The 20,371-nt window shown below is 39.2% G+C and overlaps 1 protein-coding gene across 2 annotated transcripts in view; it reads left to right on the top strand.

Annotated features, from left to right (window-relative positions):
• Positions 1-20,371, top strand: part of FGD6 (FYVE, RhoGEF and PH domain containing 6) — a 113,834-nt gene that overhangs the window by 18,771 nt on the left and 74,692 nt on the right. Inside the window, exon 3 of one of the 2 annotated variants that reach the window (XM_006741853.3) lies at positions 18,520-18,661. In XM_006741853.3, the coding sequence (XP_006741916.1) occupies positions 18,520-18,661 (142 nt within the window). Of the gene's footprint in view, positions 1-18,516; positions 18,662-20,371 lie in introns of both variants that reach the window. The other variant, XM_031037431.2, reaches the window with a different exon arrangement.

The following is a 20,371-nucleotide window of genomic DNA, read 5'->3' as shown; positions in this document are numbered from 1 at the left end:
TTTCAAATTTTTTGTCATTTCAAAAATGTTATATATAATGGAATTCATTCAGCATAATTCCTGGAGATTCATCCAAGGATGAATCTATAGTTCTTTCCATTTACTGCTGAGTAATATTCCAGTTAAAGGACATCCAGGTAAAGGGCCGTTTCTACTGTTTGGCTCTTAAGGATAAAGCTATAATGAACATTCATGTATAGGTTTTTGTGTGAACATATGTTTTCATTTCTCTGGAATAAATACCCAAAAGTGCAATTATAGGTTGTGTGGTAATTGCATGTTTAGTTTTAGGAGATACTGCCAAACTTTTCCAGAGTAGCTGTACCATTTTACTTTCCCACCAGCAGTGTACAAATAGTTCGGTGTCTCTACACATCGTCTTCAGCACTTGGTGTTTGCTACTTTTTTTTTTAGCCATCCTGATAGGTGTGTAGTGACATCCATTGTGATGCATTTTTCATTTCCTTGATGGCTGACGATGTTAAATATCTTTTCATGTGCACATTTGCCATCTATATATCCTCTAAGGTGAAATCTCTGTTTCTTTGGCCCATTTCGAATGAGAATTTTTGGTTTATTGTTTTTAAAGAATTATCTTGTAATTCAGCATATTTGGTGCCTTGCTCCCTAGAGAATAAAATTCAGACTCTTTACCTTAGTATATAAGACTTTTTTGTAGTCTGGCCCCAGTTGGCCTTTCTAATCTCATGAGTTTGCCCACCTGTATGAGACTGACCAACATTCCTAAGTGCTCTGTTCCCTTTCATAGCTTTGTTCTACTGACACACCCTTCCCCCTAGACAGATTATGTCATCCTTCTAGACCTAACTCAGATGTTACCTTTTGTGAAAATCCCCCCTTCCAGTGTAGGAAAGGTAAGAAAATAATCCTACCTCCTCCACCTATCCACTGTCCCACTTACCCAGTTCTGTTGTTCTTCCTAACACTTGCTATTCCCATTGGTATATAATCTATTTACTTACTTGCTCATATCTCTCTCCTACTAAAATACAACCTGCATGAATGAGAGGCATTTAATTTTGCTACATCGCTTTCTCCCCAGTGCCTAGAACAGTGCCTGACATATAGTAGGCACATAGTAAATATTTACTGAAAGACTGAATGAGGAAGTGAATTTGTAGGTACTTACGTACCAAGCAGTACAAGGTCACCCCTTTTCTTGGTCTGCTTTTGGAGAACACTGCCTCATCATTTTTTCATAGCAATTTGTTAGCCTCATCCTACGACTCCCTCCAGAAAAAGAAACATAAGATATAAGAAATATAAGAATAAATATTATAAGAGAGTATAAACATCTTTGTGTCCCTGGCCTCAGCTGATACCTGGCATAAAATAGGTGGACACATCTGAGTAAATAGTTGTCGGGTTATATGTTGCTTTTACTTGTGTGAGGTCAGAATCCAGCTGCATTTTGAGTAAACCAGTGTCCCAATGACCAGGCTTCTAGAATGCACAGGAAACATCTGTTAATTTTGGAAAGCAATTACACCGACTTGGAGAATTACTGCTATTTGTTAAAACAGAGCTCCCTTAGAGAAGAGAAATTGAGCTAAAAGACTTCACATGAGTATCTTTATTAGATAGTGAGCATCCTTCCATGTTATGGAATTGCTTGTTTTTGTTTTTGAAGATTTTATTTATTTATTTGAGAGAGAGCATGAGACGGGAGAAGGTCAGAGGGAGAAGCAGACTTCCTGCTGAGCTGGGAGCCCGATGCCGGACTCGATCCCGGGAGTCCGGGATCATGACCTGAGACGAAGGCAGTCACCTAACCAACTGCGCCACCCAGACGCCCCATGTTATGGAATTGTTAAGCAAGAAACATTCCATTCCGCTCATTCCATTGGTAGTCTTACCAAAACTGCAGAAAGAAGCCATAGGCCTAAATTCCCATGCCAATCAAAAGCCATTTTTGACAGTTTCTCAAAGTAGTACAGATCTTAAGGTACCTATCTTGATGTGCTATGCAGAAAATGCAGACAATTACTAAAAAAAGAAATAAAAATTTTTATGAAACTCTTCTTAAGGGAAAGACCTGTCTTTATGTCTTATATGTAGTTAGAAAACTGAAATTAAAAAAAAAAAAAATCCTAGCAGTTTGTAGGTACCTTTGGAGTTAGCCAAAATTTACTAAGATGCCCCAAAGTCCTGGTAAAGGCCTTGTGCAATTTTTATATATGTGGGGAAACGATTGAAATGATATAGCTACAGAAAATGTGCTTTCTCCTATAGTATGAATTATTATTTTAAACTCTTTGTTGTTTGCAAATAAAATGTACTATGAACACCATTCTGGAGTAGTTAAGTATCCAGATGGGAAAAATATAAGAGTCTTACCTAAAGTTATAAAATCATCTAGAAAAATGCTAACTTAAGAAAACTTCTTACCCTTGTCTTTTAGTATTCTCACTGTATAACAAATAAAATCCCATGTTCTAGCTGTTAAGAAGACAAGTAAAATATAGAATATGCTTGTGAATTTGCACAGATAACCTGTGAAAGCTATTTAATAGATTACATGTTTCCACTTAGTGTGTTAAATACTATTTCTAGGTAATGGGTTCTTACTGCACATCGAGTGTATGCTGAGTACCATATTTGGGGAAGGATAAAATGAATTTTTTTTTTTTTAAGATTTTATTTATTTATTTGACAGAGAGAGAGACAGCAAGAGCGGGAACACAAGCAGGGGGAGTGGGAGAGGGAGAAGCAGGCTTCCCGCTGAGCAGGGAGCCCGATGCGGGGCTTGATCCCAGGACCCTAGGATCATGACCCGAGCCGAAGGCAGACACTTAATGACTGAGCCACCCAGGCGCCCCAGGATAAAAGGAATTTTAAAATGAGAATCGGTACTAAGGTTTTAGCAAAGAATATAAATTAAATATCTGAAGGGTGAAAATATTCTGTGACTATTAAAGAAATGGGTTTTGGTCTCATTAAGATATATGAACTATTTGTAGAGCAAAATTTAAACACTGTGAAAATAAGTGAAAACGTTAGCTCTAATAGGTTCAGGAGCTTTTTTGATAGTAAAATTAGTTTAGGTATATATATATATATTTTTTTTTTAAGATTTTATTCATTTATTTATTTATTTGAGAGAGAGAGAAACAGCATGAGACGGGAGAGGGCGAGAGGGAGAAGCAGGCTCCCCACTGAGCCGGGAGCCCGATGTGGGACTCGATCCCAGGATCCCGGGATCATGACCTGAGCCGAAGGCAGTCGCTTACCCAACTGAGCTACCCAGGCACCCGAGGTATATATATATATATTTTTTTTAATTATTTTTTAAATTTTAATTTAAATTCAATTAGCTGGCCTATAGTAGTACATCATTAGTTTCAGATGTAGTGTTCAGTAATTTATCAGTTGCATATAACACCCGGTGCTCATCACATCACGTGCCCTACTTAATTGGGTGATGGGCACTAAGTAGTTTAGGTATATTTTTATACCCAGTGGTTACTTGATTGTTGATGCTTTTGTATAGTAGGTTAAAATGAGATCTTAGCCATTTCATTGAAGGTAGCCTTATTAGATTGATTCTCCATAGTAATTATTCTAAGCATCTTTCATTTTTATTGAGCCCTTCCCACTGTTTTTTTTTTTTTTTTTAAAGATTTTATTTATTTATTTGACAGAGAGAGACACAGCGAGAGAGGGAACACAAGCGTGGGGGAGGGAGAGGGAGAAGCAGGCTCCTCGCGGAGCAGGGAGCCCCATGCGGGGCTCGATCCCAGGACTCTGGGATCATGACCTGAGCCGAAGGCAGACGCTTAACGACTGACCCACCCAGGCGCCCCAAGCCCTTCCCACTGTTAAGGAGCAAAGTATTTTCATATGCTCTTCTGTACTGAACAGATTAGTGTCTTTTCAGCCTGCTCATTGAAATCTTGGCCCCAGTAAATGTTTCTTCTGGCCTTTCTGCTAATGCCCTCTGGGTAGATTCCATAAGTTAAAATCTGTGACTGTGAATAGAGGTGTTGGAGTTTACAGTAGCTTCTATTTTGCTATGCTTATCTGATGTTAGGGTGAAAACATTATTTCTTCCTTGGGTTTACCATACAGGGAATTTATCATTTTCCCTGACAGGCTGTAGGCAGTCTAGAGGGTTAGAAGCATGTTGATTTATAGTCTGTCTACAGGAAGTACACTGAAAATTATTGCCATAATCCACATGTCACCATGGTCTGGTTTTTTTGCATTTTATGGGAGGCTTAGACAGGGATGGCTGTCTCCAGCCCATCTTCCCCCTTACCTTTGATCTTTTCTTCTTAAGTATTTAAAAAAAAATGCTGTTTATGAGGGATGCTTACAATAATTGAGATAACTAAACTTGGGGGAGGGAGAATAGAGATTTTCAATTCTTTATGTTTTAATTTTTTTAATTATAAAAAGTTACATAGAATCCTTTTTTTTCCTTTTAAAGTTAAATGTGCAAAAGGTGAAAAGTAAAATGCTCCTTCCTTTCCCTCTCATTATCCCCCTCCATTCCAGTTGAGAGAAAAAGTTTTCTGGGGGTTTTGTTTGTTTGCTTGCTTTTTTAAATATGGAAAGTTTTAGAATAAATGGAAAGTTTAGGGGTAGTTAATCTCTGTTCACAGGAGGCCTTTCTTATCTTGGAGGTACTTGAGAAAGGCAGAGGTTGTCAGCACTGTTTCCTCCTAGGCAGGAAGTCTTCCTTGTGTCACCTCAGTGCCTAACACAAAGCCTAACTCACCAGAAACTCAGTGAACAGCTAGGATGATGCAGACACACGTCACAGATGGAGGAGTGCAGCACGCTTTGTCTTTGTACTTGCTCATTTCTTTACTTTTTCCCTCTTTTCTTACTGTTTTCTGATACCTTAATTTCTTCCTTCCTTCCTTCTACTCCTTTTTTGGTGACTTAAGCTAGTGGCTCAAAGTTAGGGATCAGGGTTTTGAAGTGCTATCTGTGAAACTCTTTCTACTTTAGGATGAAAATCTGTAATTAGAAAAGAAATACAGGTGGGGTGCCTGGGTGGCTCAGTCGGTTAAGCGTCTGCCTTGTCCCTGGGTCCAGCCCTTGTTGGGCTCCCTGCTCAGTGGGGAGTCTGCTTCTCCTTCTCCCTCCCTCTGCTCCTCTCCCAGCTTGTGCTCTCTCTCTTTCTCTCCAATAAATAAATAAAATCTTTAAAAAATAATAAAATAAAAAAGAAATACTTCTCTTTGCATTACATTACAAAATAAAGTTCCCATAACCAAAAGAATTAGCAGCTTCATTGCATGACACATGCTTTTTATAGCTTTCGGAGATCTTTTCAGTCTGTGTTGTTCATTGTGATCTTTATTTGCCAAACAGGGATAAAGCTAGTGTTTAAAAAGTGCTTTTAAAAGTATCTTGAGATTTAATGGGACACCTCTAAATTAGTTGGTAACTGAAATTCTTCTAGAAATAGGAGACAGTGTTGTGATGTAGGTAAAACTGATTATTCTGAGCTTCGGGATATTACTGTACAGTGAAATCACTGCTTCTTTTTGGGAGCTGACTACTTGTACAGTAATATCCTGAAGCTCAGAATAATCACAGTTTAGAACAAGACCAGGGGTGACCTGCTGTGAAACCATGGCTCAGATGATCTCATTGCAGGAGTTCTTTACTCAGCCGTATACACTGATGATGAGCTGTTTCACATGACTGATAATGCAGAAGCTTCTCTCTGAAGTCATTTTTACACAAATCTAGGCTTTTAATTGTTTAATAATTTATTTTTTTTTAATATTACAGATGACACTAAATGTATGAGGAGGGAGAGCATGCATACAAGCGAATGAGCTTTCTATGTACGAGGCATTGTCGTTAGTACATTATTCATATAAATTCATTTAATCCTTTCAGGCAGCACTATTATCATCCCTATTTTATGGATGAGGAAACTGAGGCAAACTAAGGTTAAGAGCTTATTACTCAGTTTTGTTTGGATAGTAAGTGGCAGAGCTAAGATGAAAACAGAGGCAGTTTTTGGCTCCAAAGCAGATGTACTGCTTTTTTCTGGGTAAGCTACTAAACCGAGGGCCAGTAAACTTTTTCCCTAAAGGGTCAGATGGTAAATATTTTAGACTTTACAGGCCATGTGATCTCTGTTGAAACTCTTCAACTCTGTGGATATAGCATGAAAACAGCCATAGACAGTCCAAAAACAAATGTGTGTTTGTTGTTCCAATAAAACTTTATTTGTAGACACTGAAATTTGAGTTTTCTGTAATCTCCACATGTCACAAAATATTACTCTTGATTTTTTCCACCATTTAAAATGTAAAAGCCATTCTTGGCTTGTGGGCCTTACAAAAAGAAGCAGCAGACTGGACTTGTCTACTCATACCATACTATTTTTGTGTGAGATATAAGGATAAAGGTATCATACTAAATTCTGTGGTAACTAGGGTTGAACAAGAGCAAAACCTTCCAGTTCCTCTTACCATTCATTCCACTTACATAATGGACAAATTTGTTCTCCTCCTTCTCATGTCTGCTTTTTAAAAATTTGTCTTTATTTCCTGTCCGTTGCATGTACTAGACATGTGTACATTATCTCATTCAGTCTTCATAGCCCGTGGTATTATCTCAATTTTATAGTTCAGAGAAGAGTCTAAAGAGCCAGCCATTTGCACATAGCCAGGTGAGTGGTAGAGCCTAGATTCAAATGCGAGTCTGTCTTAGGTTTAGGTGTTTTTTCTTTTCTTTGCTACTGCTTTCTCTCTGCTCCTAGAAATGTGTGAAACTGTAATGAAATGCTTCTGACCCTGTCTAAAGTGAATCTCTGTATCTCACTTCTTAAATGCATGTTTATTTTTGCTTCCCTTCCATTTGTCCTGGCTTTAGCTTTCAAAGATGCTGTGCAGGTTTGTTAAAAATGTTAAGATGTTTCTTGGTTTCCCAGTCAAGAAACCTAAAAATAAACAGGGGGCTAGTTAATAATGTAACTAGTGAAAAGATATACCGATGCAGGGGAATAAGAGTCGAGGAAGAAGGGCGCCTGAGTGGCTCAGTTGGTTAAGCGACTGCCTTCGGCTCAGGTCATGATCCTGGAGTCCCGGGATCGAGTCCCGAGTCGGGCTCCCTGCTCGACAGGGAGTCTGCTTCTCCCTCTGACCCTCCCCCCTCTCATGTGCTCTCTCTCATTCTCTCTCTCTCAAATAAATAAATAAAATCTTTAAAAAAAAAAAAGAGTGGAGGAAGAAAGCCCATGTCCTTTCCTGATGCCCTCTCCAGCCTCCCAGTCTTGAAAAAATGGACCTGTGTCTCCAGTGTGCTCTGAGAAAGAAATGGGTTCCTCATGGGTCTCTGGAATTATTGATGATTCATAGGTGTGGCCTAGAGTAGACTTTTAGGATAGTTCTTTTGCGGATAGTACCTGAGGAAGACAAATGATAAGTAGAATTGTTCATGTATAGTTTTAAATAACAAAGTGAACTGATGTATTCATGAGTGACAATCTAACCTCCTCATCTTGGCTACTTAAGGACTCGCAAGAAGCCTACCATCTATTCTTTTCCCCGTAACAGTGGGAAATCCCAATTACAGGTTGTAGTTCCTGTTAGAAAATGGGAACACTCAAGTAGGCATGGCTAAAATAAGATCTTGCAGGCGCCTGGGTGGCTCAGTCGTTAAGCATCTGCCTTCGACTCAGGTCACGATCCCAGGGTCTCAGGGTCCCGGGATTGAGCTCCGCGTCAGGCTCCCTGCTCTGCAGGGAGCCTGCTTCTCCCTCTCCCACTCCCCCTGCTTGTGTTCCCTCTCTTGCTGTGTCTCTCTCTGTCAAATAAATAAATAAAATCTTAAAAAAAAAAAAGATCTTGGATGGAAAGCAGATGTCCTTTGAGTTTAACTACTGGTTTCCTGTAATCCCCTACTACTTTATTATAGTGGGGTCTGTATTTAATGTAACATTGAATATTCTGTAACATGGAATGTGCTGTATTTCTGTTAACACATAACATTAATACCTTTAACTTGAAAATTGCCTAAGTTTATCATGGCAGACTTTGGATATATATACGAAATATAATTAGGTGTATAGGAAACTAACTTGATATACCCTTCAAGGGGATTTATCAGGATAATTCTATTAGAAACTACCAGTGCACCTGCCTCATACTTAAAGATCCCAGAAAACGGCACCCTCTTTGGTGGTTTTAATTATTTTAAATTAATAATTAATTAAATTAATAATTAATACTTAACTTATAATTTGCATATAATTTTAAAATAAATATATAACTTCATAATATATAATATAATTAATAATGTAATTAATGATGTTTTGATTATTTCCTTTTCACCCCTGGGTGAGGAAGGGATTCCTGCCCATGGGTTATGGGGATTACCAGACACATGACACCAGACAGATGAGATTGACAGCAGTTTCTCAGTCACATACAGCCTAGGGGAGGAGGACAATGCATGCCACCCAGGGCCACACGGAGATTGCACTTGGGAACGGAGTGAGTCATCAGGGGCTGTGGAAGGCAGACAACTATATGGTATCAAGAGAGTAGGGTGACCTTTGGTTCCCATGGGATGATGTGATTGGCTGGTTTGAATAATTGCACATGTTGACAAGGTGCTAAAATCCTCTACTCAGGTGTACTGTCTCTGTGATAGAGAAGTTTGTGTGGCTAGGGCACCCTATCTGAGGGAACAGAGTAGGACGGGCAACTTGTACTTGGGCCATTTGGCGTCCTCTTGGATTTCCATAGATGTCAAGGCAGAAAACAATAGGTATTACACCATAGTAGTTTCATACCAACTCACAATCAAGAGCATAGCATGGGCAGAGGAAATGATCATATTTTTCCAAAAGTCTCACCACCTTTCAGTGGCTAGTCTGATTATGATGAAAAGAAATTAGCAGAAGCAACATGGCATGTACAATTGACACAAAAATACATGGTTACCCTGTTTAAGAAGACAGTCAAAGGATGAAGTGTTTATCTTTATGTCCTCATCAACCAGTCTTATTCCCCTGGCCCGGCTCCCCCACTAGGTTCCCTACTCTAGTGTTAGAACCTGGCAAGGCCAAGGAGAAGGCTTGGGTTTGGATCCCCAGTTCCCATCATCCCAATCCCCGTGATTGCCTTTTCTGCTGTGGCTGCCTGCCAAGAGAGGGATCTCGCTCTCTAACTTGGTAGACACCCTAACTTTTCATCACATGGAAATCCTTGCCACCACCTTAGTCCCAAGTACCTGTACCTCAAGCTTCTGACTGCCCCAGCCTGTATGTGGTGTCTCTTTCTCTGGTTCTCTAGCCCTTAGTGTCTGTGCATTGCCTTTAACATTTAGCGTGCACTAACTTTTAGTTGTACTCTCTTTAGGAAATAGTCCCTGCCTTCATGCTGATTGTTGTGGTTATCCCAGTTCTTTCTGCCTTTATCTGTTTAGGAAAGTTTCACTCAGCAGGTAAAAAGAAAAGCAACCAATAGAATGTAGTTTGAACATTAAATAATTCTATGAGATTATCTTCATCCAGCCCCTAAAATAATATGATATATAATAAGCCCTCGATATTTATTGAAATAAATGGCATAGCAGTTTTATGTATTTTAAATAGTATAGAATATATATGAAAATATATGTATAAATATATGTGTAAATATGCAGCATCCGTGTGTGTGTGTGTGTGTGTTTGTGTGGACGTGCATGTGTGTGTGTCTAAATGTGAAGCACTCTCATGTAGCCATCCCAACCTCATTGTTTCTAGTGTCCTTTACTCATGAGTTATATATTACATAATGAGGAAGTAAAGGGAAGAAATGATGTTAGGGCAACTCTAACTTAAAGTTTTTTTATTTTTCCACAAATAAACACCATCTTTGCTACAATGACAAAACTGGATTGGCAACCTGCTGTATTTTATTTGGAGGCAATTCTAAGCTCAATGCAATGCTTTTCTATCTGTATTAAGAAAAAGATTTTGGTGCACATTTCTTGAAGAGTATTTTAAGGAATCATTCTCAAGCCTCTCCCAATTTTAAGAAAGCAAAATTGCTGGTAATTAAATGTTTGGTATTTATTTTAGCTAGTCCTTGTTTCAGGAGGCATTTTTTTAACAATCTATTCCTCTGTAGCTAGGAGCAGCTCATGCTTGAATCAGATGCCTTCCAGCTAAGCTGGAGAGACAGAGTGCCTGCTGGACTATGATCAGCCTTAGGCTCCTCTTGTGTCACTGGGATTGCACCAGGAACCCTGGAGGACATGATCATTCTTACTTATAGGCCAGGAGTTCTCCCACAACCCAGAATGCTGTATGGTACTGTTCACTGTGGCATATGCATTAAGTTGTGTGTTTACTCTGTGGCTCCTGCAAAATGTTGAACTGTCCCTTTACAGCCTCTTTTTCTTTTTTCTTTTTATGTTTTTTAAAAGATTTATTTATTTGAGAGAGAGAGAGAGAAAGAACAGGGGGAGGGGCAGAGGGAGAGAGAGAGAATCCCAAGCAGACTCCCCGCTGAGCGCAGAGCCCAGCGTGGGGCTGGATCCCATGACCTTGAAATCAAGAGTCTGATGCCCAATAGACTGAGCCACCCAGGCGCCCCTCTTTTTCTCTTTTTAAAGTCATCAGCTGGCTGGCCAGAAGATCATTCCTCCCTGTCTATTTTCTTTTTTTTTTTTTTTAAAGATTTTATTTATTTATTTGAGAGAGAGAGAATGAGAGAGAGCATGAGAGGGAGGAGGGTCAGAGGGAGAAGCAGACTCCCTGCCGAGCAGGGAGACCGATGCGGGACTCGATCCCGGGACTCCAGGATCATGACCTGAGCCGAAGGCAGTCGCTTAACCAACTGAGCCACCCAGGCGCCCCTCCCTGTCTATTTTCTAGAGGCATACTAATGGTTTTCCTGAACAATCCCCTACAGGTTGTAAGGGAAAAGGCATAGTCTTTATACCTTTCCCACCTAAAAAGTAGTTAAAGGGATCAAATAAAGGCAATCTTGAAAATATGCTGAGCTCCAGAGGGCATCTGACTGGCTCTGTCTGTGGAGTGAGTGACTTTTGCTCTTGGGGTTGTGGGTTCAAGCCCCACATTAGGTATAGAGATTACTTAAGAATAAATCTTTAAAAGAAAATGTGCAGGGGCACCTGGGTGGCTCAGTAGTTAAGCGTCTGCCTTCAGCTCAGGTCATGATCACAGGGTCCTGGGATCGAGCCCGCATCAGCTCCCTGCTCAGCGGGGAGACTGCTTCTCCCTCTCCCACTCCCCCTGCTTGTGTTCCTTCTCTCACTGTGTCTCTCTCTGTCAAATAAATAAATAAATCTTAAAAAAAAAAAAAAGAAAGAAAGAAAGAAAATGTGCCGAGCTCCAAACCTGGGGAGGGGGGCAGGGAGAGGGACAGGGGTATCTTTCTTGTTTTGGTTTGTTTTTTTCTTATCTCCCTGAGAAAGGACTAAGCTGTACCTAAAGAGTTGGTGCTCTGAACCATCTTTATAAAACTTTCCAAAGTTTCTGGGTTTGTGGTGTGTGTGTGTTTGTGCGTGTATGTGTATGTGTTGTCTTTGAAAAAGTAATAATACACATACTAAAAATGTTTTTAAAAACACCAAAGGGTAAATTATGAAGTCTCTCTTAACTCAGAACTTAGTCCCGGAGGCAAACATTGTTATCAGTTTCTTCTGGATCTTTACAGAGATATCTACTGGCATATTTGTACTTTTGGGTATGTGTGTACATTTTATATACAAACATATACATACACACATAAACATGTATATACATATATATGTTTTTATGTGTATGTGTTCTTTTGCTTTTGCTTTTTTACACAAATGATTGCACAGTGCTCCATGCCTTGATTTCTTTTAAACCCAGCAATATCCTTGGAGAACAGTCTATATCATCGTGCCTAGATCTACTTCATTTTTTAAACAGCTGTTGAGAAATTCATTGTATGGATGTGCCCCAACTTATTTAACCAGGCTCTGATATTAATGGCCATTGATGCAAACTCCTTTTAGCACAGTTTCTTTGTAGTTAAAAACCGTCCTGACTCTAATATTACTTAAATAAAGCAGGTGTGACATCTGGGTAGGTTCTCTTGACTTTAAGGAATTTTGAATTCTGTGGAGTTTTGTCTGTTTTTTTTAACCATTTTCGGAGTTGTCCTGCAATGACTATTTTAAATAGCAGCCTCAGGGTACTGACTCTGATTTTGTTTTTAATCATTAGGCTACAGTTTAGAGAATCCTAGTGACAATTCATTTCTGGGAAAGGGAACGGGAATGGTATTTAAAAGGTTAAGGTTGGGACGCCTGGGTGGCTCAGTCGGTTAAGCATCTGCCTTTGGCTCAGGTCATGATCCCAGGGTCCTGGGATCGAGTCCCGCATCGGGCTCCTTGCTTGGCAGAGAGCCTGCTTCTCCCTCTACCTGCTCTGCCTGCCGCTACCCCTGCTTGTGCTTTCTCTCTGACAAAAAATAAATAAATAAAATCTTTAAAAAAAAAAAATTTAAAAGGTTAAGGTTGCCCCTGGAAAACAAAGTAAGCGTGTTTTTCAAGTACATCACTGAAGCCTAGTATTCCTTCCTGACAGTGTCCCCCAAAACCAGCTTTTAAACAGTCCTCCAGTTTATATTTCAGGGAAGCTGGGTATTTCTCTGTGGTTCTTTCTTCTGAAGCCATAGAACCCCAGCTGATTAGTTTTAAAAGGCTTGGTTGTTAACACCTCTAAAATTCACGAACCAAAGAGTAAAACACTAAGTGTGTGCATTTTAAGAACTTGTGTGCTGCAAGTTTCTTTTCACTTACTTTCCTTTTTGTGGTAACAAACTCCTGCTGTGCTATCCCCTATTGTAGTGATTTTATTTATTCGTATTCTTTGTTTTATTAATCAAAGTGTTTAACTGAAAGAAGTGATTATGTTATATACATATGTGAAATTATAGACTTTTTTTAACTAAAGTCCAGATAAATCCTTAATTTTTAAAATTAAAATAAAGTTTGTCCTAACAGTCTCTCAAAAGACTAAAAACTAATGTATATTTAAAAACTAACGAATACACCTTTATTTAAGGGGAAGGATTTCAGCTATTATAGTGTATAAGAACCTCATCCGTCCACAACCTTACATGTTATTGAAGCATTGAAGTTTCTTTTTAGTCAAAGCAGTCAGTAATAGAGAAGACCTATCAGATGATGTGGTTTGCCTCTTAGCACGGAGGGGTCACACTTGAAGAATCTGATTTTTGTTCAGGTCAGACAAGTTTGCTTCAGATTCTGTGTTATCTTTTGGCTTTTATGTTCTGTCACCCTGTCTCTGCATGTACTTAAAATAATTGTTCAAGATTCCATGTTTGGAAAACCTAAAAACATGCCACAAGTACATGAATCATGCTTTATTCGAGGATGAAAATGGTCACATATACCTATTTCACAGTTGTGTCAGGTTTCCTAAAAGTAGTAGAGAAATAACTTACTCATTTTAGAGGTAGTTCCCAGGTAAGTCATCTGAGTGGAAAAATGGAGAACATTCTCCAAGTACTGTGAAATTGTGGATTTGATTCATGGCTTTCAACCTGATACTGGAATCTGAAATTCAGTAAAGGAGCTGAAGTACCTGAGTAAAACATATTCTGGTGAAACTAAATAGAAACACTTTTCTGGTGAAAATTGTGAACCAATAGTATGTAGTTGGCATATAATAATATATAACTTAGGAAATTTTTTTGCTTATTTTTCTATGTAATGTTCATCCTTAAGTGCTTACCAGTAGTTTTTTCCATTCATTCTTCAATAAATATGAAAGCAGCCAAAGGAAATGCATAATCACCAAGTCATAATGAGACAGCATTTGTAAAAGAATTATAACATCCTGAGGACTAGCAGTTTCTGTTCAGTTTGGTCCAGGAGTAGAAGGAAGAGGAAGAGAAGGATCACAGAAGTTCATATTTACATGTTGTGACTTGAAAATGAGAAAGAAACTTTGAAGCTGAGGATATTGGAATAAACTTTTTTCTTCCAAGTTTGGAAGGAATTACATGGAACATTCATTGTTTAAGGGGCTCAGAATAAAATGGCAGACGAGAGAGGAAAAAGGTAACTGGATTCATCAACAACAGAGGACAGGATTCAGTGCTTTCAAAGTGTTCTTCAGTTCACTCTGCTTCTCCTTTTCCTTTCTCTGCTATCCTTGTCCTCCTTCCCCTCCCTTTGCTGGAATTTCCAGTTTAATGGAGGCTCACAAGAATGTTTTGGTGGTGATGTCTGGCTTAGCGCTGTACAGGTTTCACTTTCCTGAAAACTCTTAGGGGAGATGGATTAAATAAGTATTTTTAAAAAGACAATTCCTTTTAAAAGAGAAATCCTCCATCGTGTGACATCTTAACCTGAAAAAGAAATTTGATGTACTTCCAGTGAAGGGTATACTGTCCCTATATTGTAAAAACATAAACAAAAAATAAGTAATTTTTTAAAAAGTGATGGCATTAAATAACCAGTCCAAATGTGTTGATCCTTGACTTGTGGAACTGAAGAACAGCTGCCTAATCAGTGGGAATTTATTTCTGGTGTTATTTTCTTTGTCCTTACTCCATCCAGAAACAAATCGGACTTGGAAAGGATGGCCTGGGAGGTAGAGCCCAGTCCTGATCTGTCCTGGTTGTGGTTGCACCTTACTTTCCTTTTACTTCGATTATCAAATTATGAAATAACCAGGCAGGAAAGTATAGAGGAAACACTATGTCCTGTTCCTTTAACCCAGAAAGCCAACAGTATTAGGACATTATCTTCCTGATAGTGGGAGGGAAATGTAAAGAATACAAGAGTCCCCAGCTTAATGACTGGCATCGGTAAGGAATCCATATTTCATTTTCAGAGATCTATAGATTTGAAAGCTTTTAAGGATTACATGGGAAAATAGATTAATCAACAATTTTTCTCTGTTTGATCACGTAGAGATGAACGTGTAAGTGTGGATACTACATGCCATCTTTCTTGATTTTGCTGCTAAACCCATTATCTTTCCTTTAATATCATATCCCTTGTTAAGATATTTCTATTTCAGTTAATGTCGCCCTCATTTTGCTGGTGACTGTTCATGAAATCTTGAAGGAAGACTCAGGTTTTTTCCTACCTCTTTACCCTGATGATTTTTTTTTAACTCTTATATCCAGCCCTTCCTCTTAATTCCTCATGTAGCTAACCTCATTTCTGCACTGTTGAAATTACTTCTTATATCCCCATCTACTTCTGTCATGGTGCCCGCTTCCATTCGGCCCCCAGTTAGTTCACTGGCATTGGGTTACAAGATTAGCCTTCCTAAAACCTCACTTTGTTCACTTTCCTCCCTTCTAAGCTTCAGAAATCATAAATGGTCTCTCCTGTTTACCATCCAGAGGTATGGGGAGCTCCTTTCACTGCAGTTTAATCTTTTGAGATCATCAAGAGGATCTCACTGATGCTAATTAGCAGGGCTGTCCTTTTCCCTTGTTGGGTGGGGGGAGTGGCGCAGAGGCTGTGCCTACAAGGCTGGATTGATGGAAGAGGTATTATTCTCTTCCTTGTTGGCACTAACAAGAGAGAAGTATGGTAATGACGTTCGCCTTGGAGTTCTATTAAGGAAATCTTTGAGGTCTACTGGAAGATTTGAGTCTTCTTGTTAAAGGCCTACAGGATGAGTATGGACTCTTCTATTGTTTATGACCTTTGACAAGCTGGCACCTGTCATCCTCCCCAAGCTTTTTTTTTCCATTAATCATGTATAGGAGACTCCTGCTGCAGCCAAAGTGTTCTTTTTGTTTTCTGAATACAGACATCCCCACTTCCACACCATTGATTATGATGGCTAGGATGGCCCTTCTCCTATAAACCACACACTATTCCAGTATTACCCCCCAAACCTTTCTTTGTGATCACCACCACCATAAATACTTATCGTCTGAACTTCGGAAATTTAACACCCTTTGCTTCCTCATATAATTTTTGTTTATTCAGTAAAAATTTACTGAGGGCCTATTATGTCTCAAGCAATATGCTGAGGATTCAAATGAAAAAGACCCTTTACTTGTTTTTAGGAGTTTACATTTTAGCTAGGGAAACAAATATGTCAGCACGAACAGTGGAAGGAGATGGTGTGGGATTCAGAAGAGACAAGTAAACTAATGTGGGAGAGGGAAAGGGTAGCCAGGGAAGGTTTTCTATAGGAAAGCAATTTTCAGAACTAAAATCTCCCAACATGGGACGCATGGGTGTCTTCATTGGTTAAGCATGTGCTTTCGGCTGAGGTCATGATCCCAACGTCCTGGGATCAAGTCCCTCATTGGGCTCCTTGCTCAACGGGGAGCCTTCTTCTCCTTCTGCCTTCCACTTCCCCTGCTTGTGTGCTCTCTCTCTCTGACAAATAAATAAATAAAATCTTTAAAAAATCTCCCAATATTTTGTGGCAGTTATGTTTTGATCCATATCCTTTTAATATTTAAAGCTTTTTTTTCCCTTGTTCTTAAATGTTAACTTTTGTAAATATTTATATCCCTAATGGTTGTGGCAACTAGATGCTTACTATCTCCTTAATAATGGTTTTCCAAATGTTGGACCAAGAAACAGCTCTCGGGGTGCCTGGGTGGCTCAGTTGGTTAAGCGACTGCCTTGGGCTCAGGTTATGATCCTGGAGTCTAGGCTTGAGTCCCCCTGCTCAGCAGGGAGTCTGCTTCTCCCTCTGACCCTCCCCCCTCTCGTGTGCTCTCTCTCCCTCAAATAAATTAATAAAATCTTAAAAAAAAAAAACACCTCTCAGCTCTCCCTTCAGACAAAATAAACCTAAGTTCCTTGCAGCTGCTACAAGCTCTGTTACTTATTATTCAAAATTTTTATACTGTTGAGTCTAAAAGAGTGCACTGATTGAAAAACCAGATTCCTGGGATTTTGTTATAACCAGATTGTGATTCAGTGCAGTAGGGTGAGGCCTGAAGTCCTGTATTTTTAAAAAGCTTCCTGGTGATGCTGAAGCTGCTCATAGATTGAGCATGTTTTGAGTAACAGGGTTTTAGAGGCTGTAAAGAGATAAAGAATTAACGATAAAAAACAAGTGAAGGTACGTTTTCTTTTATTTATATGGATGTATCCTGCAGTCTCTCTATCCCGTTAACTTTATTTACTCTAGCTAATTTAAATCACATAATTACCCAGCTGGGTTGGGCTCCTGTCCCTGCACCCAGAGACAGTGAATCTTGCCTGTGATCTGACTAGGAAGCTTCCGCTCTCCACCCCCAACTCCTCCCTGGGGAGTGAGTCTCCTCCATGTCATGGAGCTATGATCAGGTGCGCACCCACCTACTTGATGCTGTGATATGATTCCCCGAGGCCCTCCAGCTACTGAATAATAAAGAACCCCTGTCTTTGGAAGTGGGAGGTGTTCCTTTTGGCATTCTGCCTTCATCAAACTGGTTTGTATAACAGTTGAGTTCCAGGAATGGCATCTGAGGCTGTCTGTATCCTACAATGTGTAATCAGGAACTGGCAGAGAATTCAACTTTAGCTTTTAAGATTCCTGTTAGAAATTTTCATAACTTGTAGGAGCCTTGGCAGTTGAGTGACCTGCCCTTGACCCGTAAAGGGACCTGCCAGGGTGAAATGCAGCTGTCTCTTTATTCTGAGTGTTTCCCCCTGATGATTTTCTGTGAATCTTTTACTGACTCTTCTATTCTGCAGATATTCTTTTGGACTGCAGACAGGAAAGCAGTTGCTGCAGATAATGTGTTCCTGAGTCTTTACAACCAAAGTTAGAAAGAATTATTTTTGTTGTCTTCCTGGGGAACTTTGCTATGGAATTCCCCCCCACAGACTGGATTGCAACAGTGGCTCTTAGATTGAAGAGATCTGTCTCAGTACAAAGTGGGAAATGTTGATGTCAGGCTGGCGGGTTGGAGCTGGTAAAAATGGCCTGGTACAGTGATTTTCAAACTTCCAACATGTATCCCCTAGGGGCGCTGCACCCCTAGAGTTTCTGATTCAGCAGGTCTGGATCAGAGCCTGAGAATTTTTAACATCCTCGTCCCTTCCCATTTCTTATGATGTGGTTACATAAAAGGAACAGGGGATAATCAGGGAGGCTGGGCACATGTTCACAGTAGCACATGCGTTGTTTATTACCTCCCAATTCTGGTAGATTTGTTAGTTGCTTTAAAAAAAAAAGAAAAACAGACCCAGGGAAACACCACCTCTTCTAATGTTCCCATAGCCAGTGAGTGCCCTTTTGTGGTGACCTAGCCTACATACTTAGGAGACTTCGTGGTTCATAGAAGTAGAGACCTGATCTTTTCAAGGAAGAAGCTATGGAAGCATAGGATTAGGGCAGCTGGGAAAATGAATTTGGGTTTTTGACAGCTGAGATAGCGAAAGAGAAGGGGAAGTTTGGCTATTTCCATCTTGTGTTCACATCCCTTAGGTATACCTAGCTTACATCATAGGAATAAGATGGTTGATCCTGTGTGGGTTTTGGGGAGTATTCCTTGTTATTAAAGGTGACTTATGCGATACTCTCTACTGAAGCAGTTCTGGAGCATCCCAGGAGGGACACAATGATCTTGGTCTTGGTGAACTTCCTTCGGATGAGGAAGAAGACATGAACAGTTCTGACGAAGACGATGTCAGCTCTGACTCTAGTAAAGGGGACCCTGACCTGGGAGACAAACAGGTATATGCTGGTATTTAATTGTTTCTACTTTTGTGTTTGTTGGTCTCTCATAACATTTGGAAATAATATTTATCAGCATGATAGACACAAAATCCCCAGTTAGTTTTTTCTTAAAACTTATATTTTCTAATTTATATTTAGTTCTTGCTGTAATGTAGTATCTAAGATGTTATCACATTTCTAAATGCACATCACTTAGTTTATTTAGTAATTTTTTTTTTTTTTAGTAATTTTTTGAGAAATTATTTTTGTCACTGTCCTTTGGTTTTCCTTTTGATAACAGAAATCCCCTCTCAGGATTGTTCCTTGTATTGCTAGCAATTCTACTTGAAAGAAAGGAATTTAGATGCATTTCAGACTTAATGAAATCTTTTTAGAGATAGAATAAAGACTGCGATTAATAACATAGCGGGATTTCCTTTGAAGTGATTCAGTATTTGTATTTTCAGTAAACATAAAACAAGATTGGCCACATGTTGATAATTATTTAAGATATGTCTATACATGGAGGTTCATTATATTGTTTCTCTAGTTTGACAGGAATGCTTCATTATAAATATATATTTTTTGAATAAAGACATCATTACAAAGGAAAAAATAGTATATTAACAATAACCCCAAGATGTGTTGGAACATTACAGCAAGACAGAATTTGAAAGGATCCACATAGCAAGCTTATCAAACCATAGAAGAGAAAATCCATGTCACCTAACTTCTATGCCGTAACTTACCAACCAGTTGTTGCCTGTTTAATATATTTTTGCTTTGTTTAAATTTATTTCAGCCTTAAATGAGTGGCATAAGTTGTGTAATTGTCTGGATTTAAATCCCAGCTCCACCACATATGAGCTGGGTGAGGAACTTTGGGCAAATTATTTAATATCTTTAAGCTAAAGAGCTTCCATTTTATGAAGAAAAGAATTTATCTCAGAATTATGAGGACTAAATGATTTGATTTGTGTAAAGCCTTAGAACACTGTTCAGTACATCGTAATAACTTAATGATTATTTGTTTGCTTCTTGTAAGACTTCATGCTGTAAAGTATTGAATCATAGAGTTGGGAGTAACCACTAGAAATTATTTAGCCTTAAGGCAGGTGAGTTTGTAAGATACCTAAGACAGACAAGTGACTGTTCTTAAAGGCTCACAGTATCCTTCAGCAGCGTGTGGGTTTTACTTTGACTATTAAGTAATTCCTCTGGTGTTTTACTGCTATCTGCCATCTCTGATTTGAAAACTTATTTTCCTTGTTGCTTCTTCACAGATGCTACAAGTATTTGTAAAATACTATTTCCCAGATATATACCAGATGTAAGAAGTATGTACTAGACATAAAGCAGTGTTCGAGGTTTTTGCTCTTGAACAGCTTACATCCTAATGGGACAAGAGGATATTCATTAGAATAGTGAGAACTTCAGATTGTTACATGCTGCGAAGGGAATAAAACAGAACAATGTGCTAGAAACTGAGGAGTCTACTTAGGATAAAAGCCTCTAAGAAAGTGATATTAGAGGGCGCCTGGGTGGCTCAGTTGGTTAAGCGACTGCCTTCGGCTCAGGTCATGATCCTGGAGTCCCTGGATCGAGTCCCGCATCGGGCTCCCTGCTCGGCAGGGAGTCTGCTTCTCCCTCTGGCCCTCCCCCCTCTCATGTGCTCTCTCTCATTCTCTCTCTCTCAAATAAATAAATAAAATCTTTAAAAAAAAAAAA

Source organism: Leptonychotes weddellii, chromosome 5, assembly GCF_054177405.1.
Source record: "Leptonychotes weddellii isolate Sample4059 chromosome 5, ASM5417740v2, whole genome shotgun sequence".
Classification (NCBI taxonomy): domain Eukaryota; kingdom Metazoa; phylum Chordata; class Mammalia; order Carnivora; family Phocidae; genus Leptonychotes; species Leptonychotes weddellii.
This window is presented reverse-complemented; position numbering and strand designations above follow the sequence as displayed.